Below are 23,831 nucleotides of genomic sequence, written 5' to 3'. Positions count from 1 at the left end.
CAAGTCCAACAGGTGGGATGGTAGGACTCACCCCAACACAGCGGCTCAGTATGCCTTCCAGCGGTGTAGGGACGCCCTTGATTGGTAGGACGGCAGGCCTCACCCCAGCACAGCGGCTCAGTACGCCTTCCAGCGGTGCAGGGGCACCCTTGATTGGTGGTATGGCAAGCCTCACCCCCAGTACAGTGGCTCAGTACGCCTTCCAGTGATGTAAGGACGCCCTTGATTGGTGCTGTGGCAGGCCTCACGCCAGAACAGCGGCTCAGTACGCCTTCCAGTGGTGTAGGGACGCCCTTGATTGGTGGGATGGCAGGCCTCACCCTAGCACAGCGGCTCAGTACGCCTTCCAGCGGAGTAGGGACGCCCTTGATTGGTGCGGTGGCAGGCTTCACTCCAGCACAGCGGCACAGTACGTCTTCCAGGGGTGTAGGGATGCCCTTGATTGGTGAGATGGCAGGCCTCAAACCAGCACAGCGGCTCAGTACGTCTTCCAGTGGTGCAGAGACTCCTTGATTGGTGGGATGGCAGGCCTCGCCCCCAGCCCAGCGGTTCAGTACGACTTCCAGCGGTGTAGGGACGCCCTTGATTGGTGCAGTGGCAGGCCTCACCCCAGCACAGCGGCTCAGTACGTCTTCCAGGGATGTAGGGACGCCCTTGATTGGTGGGATGGCAGGCCTCGCCCACAACCCAGCGGCTCGGTACGCCTTCCAGCAGTGCATAGACTCCTAGATTGGTGGGATGGCTGACCTCACCCCCAGCATAGCGGCTCAGTATGCCTTCCGGCGGTGCAGGGACGCCCTTCATTGGTGGGATATCAGCCCTTACCCCCAGCACAGCGGCTCAGTACGCCTTCGAGTGATGCAGGGACATCCTTGATTGGTGGGATGTCTGGTCACAACCCCACAAGAGCAGACAAAGAAAAAAGGAACTGGGTGGAGACTGGCAAACAAAATGACTAGTCTTGTTTATTTCAAATGCAGCAGCATCTCCATTAATTTACTCCAAAAATAATCACAAACAAATAAATATTATGTTCTCCAATAAGTCTTGGCGAGCGGCTTCTCTAACTCCTGATAAATAGTTCTGTTTTTCTGATTCCGGTTAATTCTTCATCTCGGATGGAAAGGCTGGAAAATAGAAAAATAATCAGATAAGCAAAGTATCCCAGACTCAAATCCTTAGCCCCTATGACTCTGAGACGCGTGCTGGGCCCCTATGACTCTGAGACGCGTGCTGGACCCCTATGACTCTGAGACGCGTGCTGCGCCCCTATGACTCTGAGACGCGTGCTGCGCCCCTATGACTCTGAGACACGTGCTGGGCCCCTATGACTCTGAGACGCATGCTGGGCCCCTATGACTCTAAGACGCGCGCTGGGCCCCTATGACTCTGAGACACGTGCTGGAGAGGAGGAGAGGGCAAGCCTGGTGTCCTCGCCCACTGGGGGCAACATGGGGCAGAGTTCAACATGGCAGCAGGGATGGCAGTGGTACCCAGGGCCCCTCTGAGGATGCCAGGACCTCTCACTCCTCATCAGCTCCATTCACTGGGCCTGCACAGATGTCCTGAGTGTCCGAGCATCGGGTGCAAGCAAGCCTGGCGGGCAGGGGGGGTCACAGTGCTGCAGCACACACTGTACCAAACTGGACGATGGCGGAGGAGGGAGGGGCAATAGAAGGGGCATGAGCCAGGCCTCAGGATGGGAGTGGTGGAGTGGTGCATGAGCCGGGCCCAGGGATGCGAGCGGTGCCTGAGCCGGGCCTCTGGATGGGAGTGGTGGAGCGGTGCATGAGACGGGCCCAGAGATGGGAGTGGTGCATGAGCGGGGCCCATGAGCCGGGCCCAGGGATGGGAGTGGTGCATGAGCCGGGTCTCGGATGGGAGCGGTGGAGCAGTCAATGAGCTGGGCCCAGGGATGGGAGCGGTGCGTGAGCTGGGCCTCAGGATGGGAGCGTGCATGAGCCGGGCCCAGGGATGGGAGACGTGCATGAGCCGGGCCCAGGGATGGGAGCGTTGCATGAGCCGGGCCCAGGGATGGGAGCATGCATGAGCCGGGCCCAGGGATGGGAGTGGTGGAGCGGTGCATGAGCCGGGCCCAGGGATGGGAGTGGTGCATGAGCCGGGTCCAGGGATGGGAGCAGTGCCTGAGCTGGGCCTCAGGATGGGAGCGGTGGAGCGGTGCATGAGCCGGGCCCAAGGATGGGAGACGTGCATGAGCCAGGCCCAGGGATGGGAGCGTTGCATGAGCCGGGCCCAGGGATCGGAGACGTGCATGAGCCAGGCCCAGGGATGGGAGCGGTGGAGCGGTGCATGAGCCGGGCCCAGGGATGGGAGTGGTGCATGAGCGGGGCCCATGAGCCGGGCCCAGGGATGGGAGTGGTGCATGAGTCGGGTCTCGGATGGGAGTGGTGGAGCAGTCAATGAGCCGGGCCCAGGGATGGGAGCGGTGCGTGAGCTGGGCCTCAGGATGGGAGCATGCATGAGCCGGGCCCAGGGATGGGAGACGTGCATAAGCCGGGCCCAGGGATGGGAGCGTTGCATGAGCCGGGCCCAGGGATGGGAGACGTGCATGAGCCGGGCCCAGGGATGGGAGTGGTGGAGCGGTGCATGAGCCGGGCTCAGGGATGGGAGTGGTGCATGAGCCGGGCCCAGGGATGGGAGCGGTGCCTGAGCTGGGCCTCAGGATGGGAGCGGTGGAGCGGTGCATGAGCCGGGCCCAAGGATGGGAGACGTGCATGAGCCAGGCCCAGGGAAGGGAGCGTTGCATGAGCCGGGCCCAGGGATGGGAGACGTGCATGAGCCAGGCCCAGGGATGGGAGCGGTGGAGCGGTGCATGAGCCGGGTCCAGGGATGGGAGTGGTGCATGAGCGGGGCCCATGAGTCAGGCCCAGGGATGGGAGTGGTGCATGAGCCGGGTCTCGGATGGGAGTGGTGGAGCAGTCAATGAGCCGGGCCCAGGGATGGGAGCGGTGCGTGAGCTGGGCCTCAGGATGGGAGCGGTGCATGAGCCCGGCCTAGGGATGGGAGACGTGCATGAGCCGGGCCCAGGGATGGGAGCGTTGCATGAGCCGGGCCCAGGGATGGGAGACGTGCATGAGCCGGGCCCAGGGATGGGAGTGGTGGAGCGGTGCATGAGCCGGGCCCAGGGATGGGAGTGGTGCATGAGCCGGGCCCAGGGATGGGAGCGGTGCCTGAGCTGGGCCTCAGGATGGGAGCGGGGGAGCGGTGGAGCGGTGCATGAGCCGGGCCCAAGGATGGGAGACGTGCATGAGCCAGGCCCAGGGATGGGAGCGTTGCATGAGCCGGGCCCAGGGATGGGAGACGTGCATGAGCCAGGCCCAGGGATGGGAGCGGTGGAGCGGTGCATGAGCCGGGCCCAGGGATGGGAGTGGTGCATGAGCGGGGCCCATGAGCCGGGCCCAGGGATGGGAGTGGTGCATGAGCCGGGTCTCGGATGGGAGTGGTGGAGCAGTCAATGAGCCGGGCCCAGGGATGGGAGCGATGTGTGAGCTGGGCCTCAGGATGGGAGCGGTGCATGAGCCCGGCCTAGGGATGGGAGACGTGCATGAGCCGGGCCCAGGGATGGGAGCGTTGCATGAGCCGGGCCCAGGGATGGGAGACGTGCATGAGCCGGGCCCAGGGATGGGAGTGGTGGAGCGGTGCATGAGCCGGGCCCAGGGATGGGAGTGGTGCATGAGCCGTGCCCAGGGATGGGAGCGGTGCCTGAGCTGGGCCTCAGTATGGGAGTGGTGGAGCGGTGCATGAGCCGGGCCCAGGGATGGGAGCGGTGCATGAGCCGGGCCCAAGGATGGGAGACGTGCATGAGCCAGGCCCAGGGATGGGAGCGTTGCATGAGCCGTGCCCAGGGATGGGAGACGTGCATGAGCCAGGGATGGGAGCGGTGGAGCGGTGCATGAGCCAGGCCCAGGGATGGGAGTGGTGCATGAGCGGGGCCCAGGGATGGGAGCAGTGCATGAGCTGGGCCCAGGGATGGGAGCGGTGCATGAGCCGGGCCCAGGGATCAGAGCGGTGCATGAGCCGGGTCCAGGGATGGGAGCAGTGCATGAGCCGGGCCCAGGGATGGGAGCGGTGCACGAGCCAGGCCCAGGGATGGGAGCGGTGGAGCGGTGCATGAGCCAGGCCCAGGGATGGGAGTGGTGGAGCGGTGCATGAGCCGGGCCCAGGGATGGGAGTGGTGCATGAGCGGAGCCCAGGGATAGGAGCGGTGGAGCGGTGCATGAACCAGGCCCGGGGATGGGAGCGGTGCATGAGCGGAGCCCAGGGATGGAAGTGGTGCATGAGCGGAGCCCAGGGATGGGAGCGGTGCATGAGCCGGGCCCAGGGATGGGAGCGGTGCCTGAGCCGGGCCCAGGGATGGGAGCGGTGCATGAGCTGGGCCGAGGGATGGGAGTGGTGCATGAGCCGGGTCTCGGATGGGAGTGGTGGAGCGGTGCATGAGGCGGGCCCAGAGATGGGAGCGGTGCATGAGCCGGGCTCAGGGATGGGAGCGGTGCAGCGGTGTATGAGCCAAGCCCAGGGATGGGAGTGGTGCATGAGCCGAGCCCAGGGATGGGAGTGGTGGAGCTGTGCTTGAGGCGGGCCCAGAGATGGGAGCGGTGCATGAGCCGGGCTCAGGGATGGGAGCGGTGCAGCGGTGTATGAGCCAAGCCCAGGGATGGGAGTGGTGCATGAGCCGAGCCCAGGGATGGGAGTGGTGGAGCTGTGCTTGAGGCGGGCCCAGAGATGGGAGCGGTGCATGAGCCGGGCTCAGGGATGGGAGCGGTGCAGCGGTGTATGAGCCAAGCCCAGGGATGGGAGTGGTGCATGAGCCGAGCCCAGGGATGGGAGTGGTGGAGCTGTGCTTGAGTCGGGCCCAGTGATGGGAGCAGTGCATGAGCCAAGCCCAGGGATGGCAGTGGTGTAGTGGTGCATGAGCCAGACCGAGGGATGGGAGCGGTGCATGAGCCGGGCCCAGGGATGGGAGCGACGCATGAACAGGGCCCAGAGATGGGAGCGGTGCATGAGCCGGGCCCAGGGATGGGAGTGGGGGAGTGGTGCATGAGCCAGGCCCAGGGATGGGAGCGGTGCATGAGCCGTAACTAGGGATGGGAGTGGTCGAGCGGTGGATGAGCCGGGCCCAGGGATGGGAGCGGTGCATGAGCCGAGCCTCGGGATTGGAGTGGTGGAGCGGTGCATGAGCCAGGCCAAGTGGTGGCAGTGGTGGAGCGGTTCATGAGCTGGGCCCAGGAATAGGAGTGGTGGAGCGGTGCATGAGCCGGGACAAGGGGTGGGAGTGGTGGAGCGGTGCATGAGCTGGGCCCAGGGATGGAAGCGGTGCATGAGCCGGGCCCAGGGATTGGAGCGGTGCATGAGCCTGGCCTAGGGAAGGGAGCGGTGGAGCGGTGCATGAGCCTGGCCCAGGGATGGGAGTGGTGCATGAGCCGGGCTCAGGGATGGGAGCGGTGCATGAGCCGGGCTCAGAGATGGGAGCGGTACATGAGCTGGGCCTAGGGATGGGAGCGGTGGAGATGGGCATGAGCCGGGCCCAGGGATGTGAGCGGTGAATGAGCCGGGCTTAGGGATGGGAGTGGTGGAGCGGTGCATGAGCCGGACCCAGGGATGGGAGCGGTGCATGAGCCTGGCCCAGGGATTGGAGCGGTGCATGAGCCGGGCTCAGGGAGGGAGTGGTGCATGAGCCTGGCCCAGGGATTGGAGCGGTGCATAAGCAGGGCCTAGGGATGGGAGCGGTGCATAAGCAGGGCCTAGGGATGGGAGCGGTGCATGAGCCGGGCCCAGAGATGGGAGGGGTGCATGAGCCGTACCTAGTTATGGGAGTGGTGCATGAGCTGAGCCCAAGGATGGGAGTGGTGGAGCAGTGCATGAGCCGGGCCCTGTGATGGGAGCGGTGCATGAGCCGGGCCCTGTGATGGGAGCAGTGCATGAGCCGGGCCCTGTGATGGGAGCAGTGCATGAGCCGGGCCCTGTGATGGGAGCGGTGCACGAGCCAGGCCCAGGGATGGGAGTGGTGGAGTGGTGCATGAGCCGGGCCCAGGGATGGGAGTGGTGCATGAGCCGGGCCCAGTGATGGGAGCGGTGCATGAGCCGAGCCCAGGGATGGAAGCGGCGCATGAGCCGGGCCCAGGGATGGGAGTGGTGGAGCAGTGCATGAGCCGGGCCCTGTGATGGGAGCGGTGCATGAGCCGAGCCCAGGGATGGGAGTGGTGGAGAGGTGCATGAGCCAGACCCAGGGATGGGAGCAGTGCATGAGCCCGACCCAGGGATGGGAGTGGTGGAGTGGTGCATGAGCCGGGCCCAGGCATGGGAGTGGTCGAGTGGTGCATGAGCCAGACCCAGGGATGGGAGGTGCATGAGCCGGGCCCAGGGATGGGAGTGGTGGAGTGGTGCATGAGCCAGGCCCAGGGATGGGAGCGGTGCATGAGCCGAGCCTCGGGATTGGAGTGGTGGAGCGGTGCATGAGCCAGGCCGAATAGTGGTAGTGGTGGAGCGGTGCATGAGCTGGGCCCAGGAATGGGAGTGGTGCATGAGGCGGGCCCAGGGATGGGAGTGGTGCATGAGCCAGGCCCAGGGATGGGAGTGGTGCATGAGCCGGGCCCAGGGATGTGAGCGGTGAATGAGCCGGGCTTAGGGATGGGAGTGGTGGAGCGGTGCATGAGCCGGACCCAGGGATGGGAGCGGTGCATGAGCCTGGCCCAGGGATTGGAGCGGTGCATGAGCCGGGCTCAGGGAGGGAGTGGTGCATGAGCCTGGCCCAGGGATTGGAGCGGTGCATAAGCAGGGCCTAGGGATGGGAGCGGTGCATAAGCAGGGCCTAGGGATGGGAGCGGTGCATGAGCCGGGCCCAGGGATGGGAGCGGTGCATGAGCCGGGCCCAGAGATGGGAGGGGTGCATGAGCCGTACCTAGTTATGGGAGTGGTGCATGAGCTGAGCCCAAGGATGGGAGTGGTGGAGCAGTGCATGAGCCGGGCCCTGTGATGGGAGCGGTGCATGAGCCGGGCCCTGTGATGGGAGCAGTGCATGAGCCGGGCCCTGTGATGGGAGCGGTGCACGAGCCAGGCCCAGGGATGGGAGTGGTGGAGTGGTGCATGAGCCGGGCCCAGGGATGGGAGTGGTGCATGAGCCGGGCCCAGTGATGGGAGCGGTGCATGAGCCGAGCCCAGGGATGGAAGCGGCGCATGAGCCGGGCCCAGGGATGGGAGTGGTGGAGCAGTGCATGAGCCGGGCCCTGTGATGGGAGCGGTGCATGAGCCGAGCCCAGGGATGGGAGTGGTGGAGAGGTGCATGAGCCAGACCCAGGGATGGGAGCAGTGCATGAGCCCGACCCAGGGATGGGAGTGGTGGAGTGGTGCATGAGCCGGGCCCAGGCATGGGAGTGGTCGAGTGGTGCATGAGCCAGACCCAGGGATGGGAGGTGCATGAGCCGGGCCCAGGGATGGGAGTGGTGGAGTGGTGCATGAGCCAGGCCCAGGGATGGGAGCGGTGCATGAGCCGAGCCTCGGGATTGGAGTGGTGGAGCGGTGCATGAGCCAGGCCGAATAGTGGTAGTGGTGGAGCGGTGCATGAGCTGGGCCCAGGAATGGGAGTGGTGCATGAGGCGGGCCCAGGGATGGGAGTGGTGCATGAGCCAGGCCCAGGGATGGGAGTGGAGCATGAGCCGGGCACAGAGATGGGAGCGGTACATGAGCCGGGCCTAGGGATGGGAGCGGTGGAGTGGGGCATGAGCCGGGCCCAGGGATGTGAGCGGTGCATGAGCCGGGCTTAGGGATGGGAGTGGTGGAGCGGTGCATGAGCCGGGCCCAGGGATGGGAGCGGGCAATGAGCAGGGCCCAGGGATGGGAGTGGTGCATGAGCCGGGCCCAGGGATGAGAGTGGTGCATGAGCCAGGCCCAGGGATGGGAGTGGTGCCTGAGCCGGGCCCAGGGATGAGAGTGGCGCATGAGCCAGGCCCAGGGATGGGAGCGGTGCCTGAGCCGGGCCCAGGGATGGGAGTGGTGCATGAGCCGGGCCCAGGGATGGGAGTGGTGCATGAGCCGGGCCCAGGGATGGGAGTGGTGTATGAGCCGGGCCCAGGGATGGGAGTGGTCGAGCGGTGTATGAGCCGGGCCCAGGGACAGGAGTGGTGCATGAGCAGGGACTAGGGATATGAGCGGTGGAGCGGTGCATGAGCCAGGCCTCAGGATGGGAGCGGTGCATGAGCCGGGCGCAGGGATGAGAGCGGTGCATTAGCCGGGCCCAGGGATGGGAGCGGCGCATGAGCCGGGCCCAGGGATGGGAACGGTGTATGAGCCGGGCCCAGGGATGGGAGTGGTGTATGAGCCAGGCCCAGGGATGGGAGAGGTACATGAGCCGGGCCAAGTGATTGGAGAGGTGCGTGAGCCGGGCCTAGGGATGGGAGCGGTGCATGAGCCGGGCCAAGTGACTGGAGTGATGCGTGAGCTTGGCCTAGGGATGGGAGCAGTGCATGAGCCAGGCCTAGGGATGGGAGCGGTGCATGAGCCAGGCCCAGGGATGGGAGTGGTGGAGTGGTGCATGAGCCAGGCCCAGGGATAGGAGTGGTGGAGTGGTGCATGAGCCAGGCCCAGGGATGGGAGTGGTGCACGAGCCGGGCCTTGGGATGGGAGTGGGGGAGCGGTGCATGAGCCGGGCCCAGGGATGGGAGTGGTGCGTGAGCCGGGCCTAGGGATGGGAGCGGTGGAGCGGTGCATGAGTCGGGCCTAGGGATGGGAGCGGTGCATGAGCCAGGCTCAGGGATGGGAGTGATGCGTGAGCTTGGCATAGGGATGGGAGCGGTGCATGAGCCGGGCCCAGGGATGGGAGCGGTGCATGAGCTGGGCCCAGGGATGGGAGCGGTGCATGAGCCGGGCCCAGGGATGGGAGCGGTGCATGAGCCGGGCCCAGGGATGGGAGTTGTGTATGAGCCGGGCCCAGCGATGGGAGCGGTGCATGAGCCGGGCCCAGGGATGGGAGCGGTGCATGAGCCGGGCTCAGGGATGGGAGCGGTGCATGAGCTGAGCCCAGGGATGGGAGCGGTGCATGAGCCGGGCCCAGGGACAGGAGTGGTGCATGAGCCGGGCCTAGGGATGGGAGCGGTGGAGCGGTGCATGAGCTGGGCCAAGGGATGCGAGTGGTACATGAGCCAGGCCCAGGGATGAGAGTGGTGCCTGAGCCGGGCCCAGGGATGAGAGTGGCGCATGAGCCAGGCCCAGGGATGGGAGCGGTGCCTGAGCCGGGCCCAGGGATGGGAGTGGTGCATGAGCCGGGCCCAGGGATGGGAGTGGTGTATGAGCCGGGCCCAGGGATGGGAGTGGTGTATGAGCCGGGCCCAGGGATGGGAGTGGTCGAGCGGTCCATGAGCCGGGCCCAGGGACAGGAGTGGTGCATGAGCAGGGACTAGGGATATGAGCGGTGGAGCGGTGCATGAGCCAGGCCTCAGGATGGGAGCGGTGCATGAGCCGGGCGCAGGGATGAGAGCGGTGCATTAGCCGGGCCCAGGGATGGGAGCGGCGCATGAGCCGGGCCCAGGGATGGGAACGGTGTATGAGCCGGGCCCAGGGATGGGAGCGGTGCATGAGCCGGGCCTAGGGATGGGAGTGATGCGTGAGCTTGGCCTAGGGATGGGAGTGGTGTATGAGCCAGGCCCAGGGATGGGAGCGGTACATGAGCCGGGCCAAGTGATTGGAGAGGTGCGTGAGCCGGGCCTAGGGATGGGAGCGGTGCATGAGCCGGGCCAAGTGACTGGAGTGATGCGTGAGCTTGGCCTAGGGATGGGAGCGGTGTATGAGCCGGGCTCAGGGATGGGAGTGATGCGTGAGCTTGGCATAGGGATGGGAGCGGTGCATGAGCCAGGCTCAGGGATGGGAGTGATGCGTGAGCTTGGCATAGGGATGGGAGCGGTGCATGAGCCGGGCCCAGGGATGGGAGTGGTGCATGAGCCGGGCCCAGGGATGGGAGTGATGCGTGAGCAGGGCCTAGGGATGGGAGCGGTGCATGAGCTGGGCCCAGGGATGGGAGCGGTGCATGAGCCGGGCCCAGGGATGGGAGCGGTGCATGAGCCGGGCCCAGGGATGGGAGTTGTGTATGAGCCGGGCCCAGCGATGGGAGCGGTGCATGAGCCGGGCCCAGGGATGGGAGCGGTGCATGAGCCGGGCTCAGGGATGGGAGCGGTGCATGAGCTGAGCCCAGGGATGGGAGCGGTGCATGAGCCGGGCCCAGGGACAGGAGTGGTGCATGAGCCGGGCCTAGGGATGGGAGCGGTGGAGCGGTGCATGAGCTGGGCCAAGGGATGCGAGTGGTACATGAGCCAGGCCCAGGGATGAGAGTGGTGCCTGAGCCGGGCCCAGGGATGAGAGTGGCGCATGAGCCAGGCCCAGGGATGGGAGCGGTGCCTGAGCCGGGCCCAGGGATGGGAGTGGTGCATGAGCCGGGCCCAGGGATGGGAGTGGTGTATGAGCCGGGCCCAGGGATGGGAGTGGTGTATGAGCCGGGCCCAGGGATGGGAGTGGTCGAGCGGTGCATGAGCCGGGCCCAGGGACAGGAGTGGTGCATGAGCAGGGACTAGGGATATGAGCGGTGGAGCGGTGCATGAGCCAGGCCTCAGGATGGGAGCGGTGCATGAGCCGGGCGCAGGGATGAGAGCGGTGCATTAGCCGGGCCCAGGGATGGGAGCGGCGCATGAGCCGGGCCCAGGGATGGGAACGGTGTATGAGCCGGGCCCAGGGATGGGAGCGGTGCATGAGCCGGGCCTAGGGATGGGAGTGATGCGTGAGCTTGGCCTAGGGATGGGAGTGGTGTATGAGCCAGGCCCAGGGATGGGAGCGGTACATGAGCCGGGCCAAGTGATTGGAGAGGTGCGTGAGCCGGGCCTAGGGATGGGAGCGGTGCATGAGCCGGGCCAAGTGACTGGAGTGATGCGTGAGCTTGGCCTAGGGATGGGAGCGGTGTATGAGCCGGGCCTAGGGATTGGAGTGATGCGTGAGCTTGGCCTAGGGATGGGAGCAGTGCATGAGCCAGGCCTAGGGATGGGAGCGGTGGAGCGGTGCATGAGCCAGGCCCAGGGATGGGAGTGGTGGAGTGGTGCATGAGCCAGGCCCAGGGATAGGAGTGGTGGAGTGGTGCATGAGCCAGGCCCAGGGATGGGAGTGGTGCACGAGCCGGGCCTTGGGATGGGAGTGGTGGAGCGGTGCATGAGCCGGGCCCAGGGATGGGAGTGGTGCGTGAGCCGGGCCTAGGGATGGGAGCGGTGGAGCGGTGCATGAGTCGGGCCTAGGGATGGGAGCGGTGCATGAGCCAGGCTCAGGGATGGGAGTGATGCGTGAGCTTGGCATAGGGATGGGAGCTGTGCATGAGCCGGGCCCAGGGATGGGAGTGGTGTATGAGCTGGGCCCAGGGATGGGAGCGGTGCACGAGCCGGGCCTTGGGATGGGAGTGGGGGAGCGGTGCATGAGCCGGGCCCAGGGATGGGAGTGGTGCGTGAGCCGGGCCTAGGGATGGGAGCGGTGGAGCGGTGCATGAGTCGGGCCTAGGGATGGGAGCGGTGCATGAGCCAGGCTCAGGGATGGGAGTGATGCGTGAGCTTGGCATAGGGATGGGAGCGGTGCATGAGCTGGGCCCAGGGATGGGAGCGGTGCATGAGCCGGGCCCAGGGATGGGAGCGGTGCATGAGCCGGGCCCAGGGATGGGAGCGGTGCATGAGCCGGGCTCAGGGATGGGAGTGGTGCATGAGCCGGGCCCAGGGATGGGAGTGGTGTATGAGCTGGGCCCAGGGATGGGAGCGGTGCATGAGCCGGGCCCAGGGATGGGAGCGGTGCATGAGCCGGGCCCAGGGATGGGAGCGGTGCATGAGCCGGGCTCAGGGATGGGAGCGGTGTATGAGCCGGGCCCAGGGACAGGAGTGGTGCATGAGCCGGGCCTAGGGATGGGAGCGGTGGAGCGGTGCATGAGCTGGGCCAAGGGATGCGAGTGGTACATGAGCCAGGCCCAGGGATGGGAGTGATGCGTGAGCTTGGCCTAGGGATGGGAGCGGTGGAGCGGTGCATGAGCTGGGCCAAGGGATGCGAGTGGTACATGAGCCAGGCTCAGGGATGGGAGTGATGCGTGAGCTTGGCATAGGGATGGGAGCGGTGCATGAGCTGGGCCCAGGGATGGGAGCGGTGCATGAGCCGGGCCCAGGGATGGGAGCGGTGCATGAGTCGGGCCTAGGGATGGGAGCGGTGCATGAGCCGGGCCTAGGGATGGGAGTGATGCGTGAGCAGGGCCTAGGGATGGGAGCGGTGCATGAGCAGGGCCCAGGGATGGGAGCGGTGCATGAGCCGGGCCCAGGGATGGGAGCGGTGCATGAGCCGGGCCTAGGAATGGGAGCGGTCGAGCGGTGCATGAGCTGGGCCAAGGGATGCGAGTGGTACATGAGCCAGGCACAGGGATAGGAGTGATGCGTGAGGTTGGCCTAGGGGTGGGAGCGGTGCATGAGCCAGGTCTCGGGATGGGGGTGGTGGGGTGCTGGTAGGGGTGGCAGGACATTATGTCGCAGAGAGATCTCAGTCTCCATTGCATGCACCGAAAGAGACACGTCATCGCCTGCTTCATATTTCTCACATGCAGATTGACTTTGCACATGAGCACATGAAAGACGTTTGGACCAGTGACACCGGCACCCCCAGGGAGAACAAGGGGCAGCTTTTAATCTCGGGGGATCCCGAGGGGATTTTCTCACCTGATCCATAACAATATCAAGAGCTCCTCAGGTAGGGGGCCCATCCTGGTGAACTATCATTCTGGGAGAGTGATGGAGCAGGCCACTAAGAATCCGAGGGCGCGAGTTCCTATATAAACCTACAGGCGTTCGTTCTGCAATGTAATGAGATGATATAGGGTCACCATCCCTCCTTCCTTCTGACTTTAGTGCACCTTATTTGATAATCACATTTGCAGAAACATGCCCGAAGCTACAACCACAGGTCTCACTTTGGACAAGACTCTGATGATACAGGGTTGTGGAAAGACCACACCCCTCATCCAACAGCTGCTGGCTTGGGGACGAGAAGACAAGATGCAGATGTGAGTGACCCCCCCACCCCCCATGGCTGGAAGGACCCACATCTCATCATCCTCTGTTGACACCTGGCAGATGTGAGTGACCCTCCCACAGCTGGAAGGACCCACATCTTACCGCACCCTCTGTTGATACCTGCAGTTGAGGCACTCACCAGCCGTGGCCTCGCCCTCCTGGGTGGCCTGGGCACCAGCCTTCTCTGCATCAGCGATGCTGTACTCTGCCAGCTGCCCATGCTGGGCCTGGTAAGTGCTCTGGGCTTGCGTTGTTCTTGGGTGGGTTGCCTGCATCGTGGGCGCTGTATCCGTCACTGCAGATGTGTTTCCCTTCAGCAGTGGAAAGAAGCGTGGCACGGGGTGCGCGGGGCCAGTGGCCGCCTGAGTGTAGAGTCCGTGGTCTGCGGAGTACCGACAGCTTGGCCCTGCAAACTGTGCGCCCCGTTGGCACAGCTGGCTAGTGAACGGGGCCCGTTGAATGTAGAGGTCAGTCCATGGTACAGCCTGGAAGGCAGCTATGCTCCCTGGGGAAACCAAGACAGGGGCAAAGGATGAGATAAGGAAAGGTGAAGAGGAGTGGAGTGAGAGAGGAGGAGGAAAGAGGAGGCCAGGGGCACACAGGGGCAAAGAGAGCTGGGGAATAAATAAGAGCCCCCCAGGGGCAAAGAAAGCTGAGGAAGGAACAAGAGTTCCACAGGACAGGGGCAAAGAGAGCTGAGGAAGGAACAAGAACCCCACAGGACAGGGGCAAAGAGAGCTGAGGAAGGAACAAGAACCCCACAGGGGCAAAGAGAGCTGAGAAAGGAACAAGGACCCCACAGGACAGGGCCAAAGAGAGATGAGGAAGGAACAAGAGCCCACAGGAGCTTTGACACAGGGGCAAAGAATGAGATAAGGAAAGGTGAAGAGGAGGGCAGTGAGAGAGGAGGAGGAAAGAGGAGGCCAGGGGCACACAGGGGCAAAGAGAGCTGGGGAATAAACAAGAGCCCCCCAGGGGCAAAGAGAGCTGAGGAAGGAACAAGAGTTCCACAGGACAGGGGCAAAGAGCTGAGGAAGGAACAAGAACCCCACATGACAGGGGCAAAGAGAGCTGAGGAAGGAACAAGAACCCCACAGGGGCAAAGAGAGCTGAGAAAGGAACAAGGACCCCACAGGACAGGGCCAAAGAGAGATGAGGAAGGAACAAGAGCCCACAGGGGCTTTGACACAGGGGCAAAGAATGAGATAAGGAAAGGTGATGAGGAGGGCAGTGAGAGAGGAGGAGGAAAGAGAAGGCCAGGGGCACACAGGGGCAAAGAGAGCTGGGGAATAAACAAGAGCCCCCCAGGGGCAAAGAGAGCTGAGGAAGGAACAAGAGCTCCACAGGACAGGGGCAAAGAGAGCTGAGGAAGGAACAAGAACCCCACAGGACAGGGGCAAAGAGAGCTGAGGAAGGAACAAGAACCCCACAGGGGCAAAGAGAGCTGAGAAAGGAACAAGGACCCCACAGGACAGGGCCAAAGAGAGATGAGGAAGGAACAAGAACCCCACAGGACAGGGCCATAGAGAGCTGAGGAAGGAACAAGAACCCCACAGGGGCAAAGAGAGCTGAGGAAGGAACAAGAGCCCCACAGGACAGGAGCAAAGAGAGCTGAGGAAGGAACAAGAACCCCACAGGACAGGGGCAAAGAGAGCTGAGGAAGGAACAAGAACCCCACAGGACAGGGCCAAAGAGAGCTGAGGAAGGAACAAGAACCCCACAGGACAGGGCCAAAGAGAGCTGGGGAAGGAACAGGAGCCTCACAGGACAGGGGCAAAGATAGCTGAGGAAGGAGAAGGAACAAGAGCCCCACAGGAGCTCTGATGCAGGTTTTTGTGAGATACCTCTGGCGGCAGCCAGACAGGAGCTTTGAGCAAGTAAACTGGAGGAGTGGTTTTCAAGCAAAGAATGCAAACATGGAGCTGACTGGATCAGGAACTGTACTCTCATTGGCCAGCGAAAGGAGTGTTGCCATTGGCTGGAGAGGTTGGTTTTGGAAAAGATTTGCAACAGTCATTCTGATCTTTCAAATATAAAAGAAAAAAGTAAAACATGTAATTGCAGAAGAGTCATCAGAGGGGCTCGCTTTGACTACAGAAAGAAGGGAAATACCTTACTTGGAGCAGCTGGCGAACAGTGCCTACGTTTTTTATGTTCATTTGTTTTTTTGTAGACAATTTCTAGTGTATGGAATATGCTACTTACCAGTATGCATCTGTTCTTGGCATGTAGGGCTGCTGACATTCATATCTGTGCATAGATCGCCGCCTAGTGTTGGGTCCGGATGACCGCACATTGTTGTCCTGGAAGAGTCTTCGAAGCATCACGAGATAGGTGGCTCCTCCCTCGGACTATATTGTTTAATCATATTGCATATGGCGTTTACAGCCGGACAGGCCATTGTGCTCCTGCCTATCAAAACGTGCGATTCCGCACCTGCTTAGACCCATAATTCTCATATCCTGAGCGGGACTGCAAACTTTCATGTAATGCGATTAAAGCAATGTGTAACTGTAAAAATTTAATACAACTATGACTGATTCAAAAGTCCTGAAGATGATGCCTTGTATCTAGTGCTGGCATTGAAACGTCGTCGACACCCACACGCCATATGCAATATGATTAAACAATATTGTAATGTGCAATGGTGGAGACAGTAATGACTAAAGTCTGTAAAAACTTCTAACATATGCACAGACATATCTCACCGTGCCCTTCGGCCATTCTATGTTCGTTGTTGTGTCTCAATGTTTTGTGGGTCACGGCTGTGCCCACTTGTTATCTTATGTTAGACGGACCGGGAGGGTCGGCCGAGGACAAGGGGAGAGGTCTCCGGGGAGAGCCGTCTCCAGCGATCGTACAGACAAGTAACTTCCCCCCCACAGATGTACACCACACAAGGATAAGGTTTAACGTTCTTTATAAGCAATTCTTTAAGTACGGTGAAATGGTACAAGGAGGTCTGGACTCAGGGGTCCCCTCGGTTCTAGTCTCTTGGTTGGGAAAGGGGGTAGCGGGACAGTCTTGTTACCAATCTGGTGGATATGGTGATAGATGGATAGCTCACAATCCTCGAGCTCAGCGTTCTAGATGATCGGGCCGCGGCGGAGCCAGCAGGTCCCGGGATGGTTGAAGGTAGCGACGGTCCGCGGCGGAGCCAGCAGGTCCCGATGAAGGTGGTGGTTACAAACGGTCCGCGGCCACGCCAGCAGGTCCCGACGACGATGAAGGTTTCAGAAGGTTGCGGCAGCGCCAGCAGGCAGGTCGATAGTTCGCAAGGCAGGGCTACGGCAGCGACAGTAGTCCGTCAAGGATGAGTTCTTCACTGCGTCTCTCGACTCCAGGATACAACTGCCTTCCTGCTCTGGAGCTGCCCCAGTTATAGGTCTGGCGCCCTTTGATGTCCGGACCCTCGCACTTGGAGGTCGGGAGGTCCGGGATGATGGAGTCCAGACACCCAGCAGGGGGGTGGAGCCAGCGCCTGGGGGAGCTGGGGGCGATCGGCACCTGGCGGGGGAGAACCATCAACACCTCTTTCTCCCATTGACCTGCCAAGTAGTCCGCTCACCTCCTGGGTGGATGGTAGTGCCGGGATGTCGGGGCCTGGCCAGGCCCAGGGTTAGGGTCGATCGGAGGCCACGCGGCCTCGTGGTGCTGTGTCCAAGATGGCGCCCAGGCCGGGCGAGAGGGCCGGTAGGGAATCGGGCCCATGATGTGGAGATGTTCAGGGGCAGGGGTCCCATATGAGACGGGAAACGGGTGGTTGTTGCGTGTAACACCTGGAGAGCCGGGCTCGGGCCTGGTCGTGCGGGGAGGGAGCAAGCCTTTCACGTGGCCTGTCCAACATGCGTCCCCCCCAGCTGAAGGCGGGGAGAGTCACCCATCCTCTTGGGGACTCTCTTCGTCGAGGCGGAAAAAGCGTGACAGGCCATCTGCGTTGGCGTGGTCTTGCCCGGGTCGATGTTCCACAGTGAAGTCCATCCCCTGCAGGGAGATGGACCAACGCAATAGTTTCGGGTTTTCCCCCCGCATCTGCATTAGCCACTGCAGGGGCCGATGATCGGTCTGTACCCGGAAGTGGGTACCGAAGAGATAAGGCCGGAGCTTTTTGAGGGCCCACACCACGGCGAAGGCCTCCCTCTCGATGGTGCTCCAGCGTTGTTCTCGGGCCAGGAGCCGTCTGCTGATGAAAGCCACTGGCTGGTGAAGTCCTTCGGGGTTCAGCTGGGAAAGGACTGCCCCAATGCCATGGTCGGAGGCATCCGTTTGGACGATAAATTCCCGACTGTAGTCGGGGGCCTGGAGCACAGGGGCGGAGCACATGGCGGCCTTCAGCTTCTCGAAGGTCGCTTGACAGTCTGGGGTCCAGTTGACCTTCTTTGGTTGGTTTTTGGATGTGAGTTCCGTGAGGGGCCCCACAATGTTGCCATAGTCCCTCACGAACCGCCGGTAGTAGCCTGTGAGTCCCAAGAAGGCGCGGACCTCGGTCTGGGTGATGGGGGGCTGCCAAGACTGGATGGCAGCGATCTTGAGTTGCAGCGGAGCCACCAGACCGCTTCCCACCTGGTGCCCGAGATAGGTCACGGACCCCTGGCCAATTTGGCATTTGCTGGCCTTGATCGTGAGGCCGGCTCGTTGGAGGGCCTGTAGCACCTCTCGGAGGTGGTGGAGGTGGTCGGACCAGTGGCGGCTGTACACAGCGATATCGTCCAGGTAGGCGGCGCTGAATTCTTCGAGTCCCGCCAGGACCTGGTTTACTAGCCGCTGAAATGTTGCTGGGGCATTCTTCATGCCGAATGGCATGACCTTGAAGTGGTAGTGGCCATCAGGGGTGGAGAAGGCAGATCGTTCTTGGGCCCGGGGTGTGAGACCGATCTGCCAGTAGCCCGCTGTCAGGTCGAAGATGCTGAGGTAGCGGTCAGCTCCCATGCGGTCGATTAGTTCATCTGCTCGGGGAATGGGGTGTGCGTCGGTTCTGGTGACCGCATTCAAGCCCCGGTAGTCGACGCAGAACCGGAGCTCAGGAGTGGTGCCGGGGGCGGCCGCTTTGGGGACCAGTACCACTGGGCTGGCCCAGGGGCTGTCTGAGGGCTCGATGACCCCGAGCGTGAGCATCTTGGCCACCTCCTCTTGGATGCAGGCCCGTACCCGATCTGGTATGCGGTAGGCCCGATGGCGGATAGGGGGACTGTCTCCAGTGTCCACGTCGTGTAAGCACCAGGGGGTGACCCCTGGGGTGAGGGAGAACAGGGTGGCGAACTGAAGTAGGAGGTCTCGGCAGCCTTGGCGCTGTTCCAGGGTGAGGGCCTCCGAGAGTCGGACCCCGTCCACGGAGCCGTCCTTCTCCCGAGTCCGTAGGAGGTCAGGGAGTGGTTCGGAGTCCTCCTCGGCTCCGTTGTCTGTTGCCATCAGGAGGCTGAGCTCTGACCGCACAAAGTGGGGTTTTAGTCTATTGGCGTGGAGGACCCGGAGGGGGTTCCGTGAAGATTCCATATCGATGAGATAGGTGACAGGGCTCTTGCGCTCGACCACTTTGAAGGGCCCTGTCCACTTGTCTTGCAAGGCGCATGGTTCGGTGGGAGACATCACCCACACTTGTTGGCCGGGTTCAAATTCGATGGAGGAGGCATTTTGATCGTACCACCTTTTCATGTCTTCCTGACTGGCCTCCAAGTTTGCTTTTGCCATTTCTCTGAACCGTCTGGTCTGGTTGCGGAGGGTCAGGAGGTACTTGAAAACATCTGGAGGGTTCTTCAGAGGGGGCATTTCCCAACCTTCTTTGACTAGGCTGAGCGGCCCTCGCACAGGGTGTCCATATAAGAGTTCGAACGGGCTGAAGCCGAGGGACTTCTGGGGGACTTCTCGATAGGCAAAGAGGAGGCACGGCAGTAGCACATCCCACTGGCGACGGAGGGGCTCTTCCAACCCCCCAATCATCCCTTTGAGCGTGCTGTTGAACCGCTCAACTAGTCCGTTTCCTTGAGGGTGATAGGGGGTCGTGAACCGGTAGGTGACCCCACACTGTTGCCAGAGGGACTTCATGTATTTTGAAATAAAGTTTGTGCCCCGGTCGCTGACGACTTCTCGGGGGAAGCCCACCCGGGAGAAGATCCCCATCAAGGCCCGGCCGACTACTGGGGCTGTCACAGTTCGCAGGGGAACAGCCTCGGGGTAGCGGGTGGCGTGGTCCACCAGTACCAGGATGAACCGATGTCCTTGTGCTGTACGGGGGTCCAGGGGCCCCACAATGTCTATCCCCACCCTCTCGAACGGGGTGGTGACCACTGGGAAAGGTTGCAGAGGTGCTTTAAGCTTGCGGCCGCTCTTCCCGCTGGCCTGGCACGTGGGGCAAGACCGGCAGTGCTGGAGTTCGTCGTTCCTCATCTTGAGCCAGAAAAAGTGGGTCACCAGGCGACTGTAGGTTTTGTCCTGACCCAGGTGACCAGCCAGGGGGACATCGTGGGCCAGGTTTAGCAAGAAGTCTCTAAAGCGGAGGGGCACCACTAGCACTCGACTGGCCCCTAACTCCGCGATTCTCTGTTCGCTGTACAACAGGTCGTTGTCCCAATAGACCCAATGGGTTCCGGAGGTATCCCCTGCGCTCTGGGTGAGGGCTTGTTGGCGGAGTCCCTCGAGGGAGGGACAGGTATCCTGCTCGTGGCGAAACTGTTCCTGGGTGGGCCCCCCCTCCTGACGCCACTGAGCCAGGCCGGGAAGGTCCTGAGGCTGAGCGAGCCCCTCGGGAGTTTTTTCTGGGGGGACGGCACGGTCGGTGTCTTCTACTGGAGCGACCGGGGGAGGAGGTGCCGGCCATTCAGGTTCTTCGGGTCGGGGGATGGCACGGGCAGCCATGGACCGGGTGGTTACGCACGCCCAGTCCGGGATGCCCAACATCCCCAGGTGCTCTCTTCTCTCTACGGCGGCCCACGGGGAACTCTCAAGATCATTTCCCAGGAGACAGTCTACGGGGGCATCATCTCGGACCGTCACTTTCAACATGCCGGAGACTCCTCCCCACTCGAAGGGGACGCAGGCCATCCGACATAGACTCTCCGAATTGTCGGCTGAACAGACAGGGCAGAGAACGTTCGGCAGGATCTGTTCTGGGGTCACCAGGTGACAGCGGACGGCTGTTACACTGGCCCCGGTGTCACGTAGGGCTTCGGCCCTGCGTCCATTAATGTTCACCCACTGACTGTACTTCCGGGTGTTGGCGGGTAGGGGGACCCGCGGGACCATGTCTTTTCCCCCTAGGCACGCTAGAACCATGGCGGCTGGTTCCCATTCTTGGTGTCCTTGCTCACATTCCTCGTGTTCTTCGGAGATTTGTTCTTCCCCCAGGGCGGCGGCAGCCATCTGGCGGGGTCTCGGAGTCTGGCTCTGTGGACAATTTGTGTCGTTTGCGTAGTGGCCGACTCGCTGGCATCGGTGACACGTGACATTGGCTCTGTACCCCGGGCGCGCCGGGGTGTTGCCCCGGTTGGCCGGGGGTGGGGTGCTGGTAGCGGGAGCGGCCGGGGCGTTGTCTCTTCCTCATCCCTGGCCCCCTCCTCCTCCTCGGGACGGTTCTGACCTTGGTTGTTCCGGTTCTGTTCATGTGACCCATTTCGGCCCACTCGGGTAATTTCCCACCGGTCAGCCTCGGCGGCGAGCTGCCGTGGATCAGTCAATTTACTGTCGAGGAGGTGCTGCCTGAGCTCGACGAAGCAGTTGTATGATAGATGCTCCCATACCATGAGATTGAAGAGTTGCTCGTAGGTCGTTACATTGCTTCCTTTGATCCAACCCTCGAAGGCTCGGCTGAAATAGTTCACGTACTCCACCCAAGTTGTACCCGGGATCCGGGTGCAGTCTCGGAACCTCTGGCGGTACATTTCGGGTGTGAGCCCATAGCGGGTGAGGAGGGTAGCTTTCATGTGGTCATAGGAGGTCATCAGATGGTCTGGGAGCTGTAACAGGGCATCGCGGCCCTCAATGACGAACCTCCCCCATAGACCGGCTCCCCAGTCGCTTCGATCGATCCGGTGGGAGGTCATAGCGATCTCGTAGGCCTTGAACCATTGCTGTATGTCGTCATCTCGGAAATATTCTCGAACGACATCCTTGGGGATGTGTACCTTCTTTTCTGTTGCTCCCGGGGTGCACGGTTGCTCGGGCACCCCTAATTCTTTGTTCTGCTTGCGTAAGTCTATCTCGGCTAGTTTGCGCTCGTGTTCATACGCCAGTCTCTTCTCTTCGAGCTCTCTTTGTCTCTGTTCTCTTCCCGTTCTTCTCGGAGCCGCAGATGTTCCAGGTTCAGTTTTTGTTCGGCTAATTTGAGTTCGCCATCCATTTTGAGCCGGGCCATTTCTAGTTCATGTAGTCGGCTTCTTTCTCGTTCTTGGATCTCATCTTGCGAGAGACCCGTTCTTCGCTCCTCGGGAGCCGTGGTGTTTTTCTCTGCTGCTGCGACATTTTGGTCCGGGGGTCTGACGGCCCCGGTTTCTGCCCATGACTCAATGGCGTGCTTGAAATCGTCTTTAGTACTCAGACCGGTGGTAGCGATACCTAGTTCAATGCAGAATTGTTTCAACTCACGATGGCTGTATTCTTCCAATTTCTCCATCTGGAATTTCTCGGTGGATCCGCTCTCTTTGGTTGACATTGTGGTTTTGTCGTGGGGTGAGCTACTCTCTGTACGATTAAATGTTGATTCGGATCGCGCCGCTGGCCACCAATGTTAGACGGACCGGGAGGGTCGGCCGAGGACAAGGGGAGAGGTCTCCGGGGAGAGCCGTCTCCAGCGATCGTACAGACAAGTAACTTCCCCCCCGCAGATGTACACCACACAAGGATAAGGTTTAACGTTCTTTATAAGCAATTCTTTAAGTACGGTGAAATGGTACAAGGAGGTCTGGACTCAGGGGTCCCCTCGGTTCTAGTCTCTTGGTTGGGAAAGGGGGTAGCGGGACAGTCTTGTTACCAATCTGGTGGATATGGTGATAGATGGATAGCTCACAATCCTCGAGCTCGGCGTTCTAGATGATCGGGCCGCGGCGGAGCCAGCAGGTCCCGGGATGGTTGAAGGTAGCGACGGTCCGCGGCGGAGCCAGCAGGTCCCGATGAAGGTGGTGGTTACAAACGGTCCGCGGCCACGCCAGCAGGTCCCGACGACGATGAAGGTTTCAGAAGGTTGCGGCAGCGCCAGCAGGCAGGTCGATAGTTCACAAGGCAGGGCTACGGCAGCGCCAGTAGTCCGTCAAGGATGAGTTCTTCACTGCGTCTCTCGACTCCAGGATACAACTGCCTTCCTGCTCTGGAGCTGCCCCAGTTATAGGTCTGGCGCCCTTTGATGTCCGGACCCTCGCACTTGGAGGTCGGGAGGTCCGGGATGAGGGAGTCCAGACACCCAGCAGGGGGGTGGAGCCAGCGCCTGGGGGAGCTGGGGGCGATCGGCACCTGGCGGGGGAGAACCATCGACACCTCTTTCTCCCATTGACCTGCCAAGTAGTCCGCTCACCTCCTGGGTGGATGGTGGTGCCGGGATGTCAGGGCCTGGCCAGGCCCAGGGTTAGGGTCGATCGGAGGCCACGCGGCCTCGTGGTGCTGTGTCCAAGATGGCGCCCAGGCCGGGCGAGAGGGCCGGTAGGGAATCGGGCCCATGATGTGGAGATGTTCAGGGGCAGGGGTCCCATATGAGACGGGAAACGGGTGGTTGTTGCGTGTAACACCTGGAGAGCCGGGCTCGGGCCTGGTCGTGCGGGGAGGGAGCAAGCCTTTCACGTGGCCTGTCCAACATCTTATGTTTGAAATAACTCCGTAATTTCTTCTTTATTTTAAAAATAAATTCTTGTCCGGCTGCACAAAAGACATACTAGCTATTTAGAGTATGATTATTCCTTGTTGATTATTGCTCCAAAAATAGATACCTGTGCCAGCTGCAGCAGTTTGAAAAAGAGTTTTTAGAACAGCCTGTCCTACAGCAGCTTGCGGTTTGGAATGTACATCTACACAGTAGTGTTTTGCGAAGGTATGTATGGTAGACCATGTGGCTGCTCTACATATTTCCTCTAGAGGAATGTTTCCTAGGAAAGCCATAGATGCCCCTAGTTTGCGTGTAGAATGCGCTCTTGGGGGAACTGTTAAGGTGCGTTTTGCTTATTGATAACATATTTGAATGCACTTAACGATCCATCTGGCTAACCCGGATTTTGAAATTGGGTTGCCTTTGTGTTGTGGTGAAAAGGCAACAAACAATTGTTTAGTTTTCCTAAAATCCTTAGTTCTGTCAAATGTAGTAAAGAAGAGCTCTTTTGACATCTAGTGTATGTAGTGCTCTTTCAGGTACTGACTGTGGATTTGGAAAGAACACTGGCAGTTCTATTGTCTGATTGATATGAAAGTGAAATACCACCTTTGGCATGAATTTAGGGTTGGTTCTAAGCACCACCCTATTTGCATGTATTTGGAAAAATGGCTCTTGAATAGTTAGGGCTTGCAGCTCGCTAACTCTTCTAAGCGAAGTAATCGCTACCAGAAAAGCCACCTTCCATGTTAGAAATTGTAATTCACATGAATGTAACGGCTCAAATGGTGGTCCCATCAGTCTGGTTAAAACAATGTTTAGGTTCCAGACTGGTGAAGGTGGGTGTTTTGGAGGAATGATTCGTTTGAGTCCCTCTATGAATGCTTTAATTGCTGACACTCGAAACAGAGAAAGATGCTGTCTGTTTTGAAGATAAGCTGCTATGGCAGCTAAGTGTATTCGTA

At 61.2% G+C, this 23,831-nt stretch overlaps 1 protein-coding gene across 1 annotated transcript in view; it reads right to left on the bottom strand.

Annotated features, from left to right (window-relative positions):
* Window positions 1–989: 989 nt before the first annotated feature.
* NOBOX (NOBOX oogenesis homeobox) overlaps window positions 990–23,831 on the bottom strand; it is a 215,408-nt gene continuing 192,566 nt past the window's right edge. The window contains exons 8-9 of the mRNA XM_086949011.1: window positions 13,222–13,587; window positions 990–1,127 (exon numbers count right to left, since the gene is read on the bottom strand). Coding sequence (XP_086805137.1) covers window positions 1,102–1,127; window positions 13,222–13,587 — 392 coding nt within the window. The 3' untranslated portion in view covers window positions 990–1,101. The remainder of the gene's footprint in view (window positions 1,128–13,221; window positions 13,588–23,831) is intronic.

Source organism: Lissotriton vulgaris, unplaced genomic scaffold (assembly GCF_964263255.1).
Source record: "Lissotriton vulgaris unplaced genomic scaffold, aLisVul1.2 SCAFFOLD_352, whole genome shotgun sequence".
NCBI lineage: Eukaryota > Metazoa > Chordata > Amphibia > Caudata > Salamandridae > Lissotriton > Lissotriton vulgaris.
The sequence above is the reverse complement of the archived record's forward strand: the minus strand, read 5'-3'. Positions and strand labels throughout refer to the sequence as shown.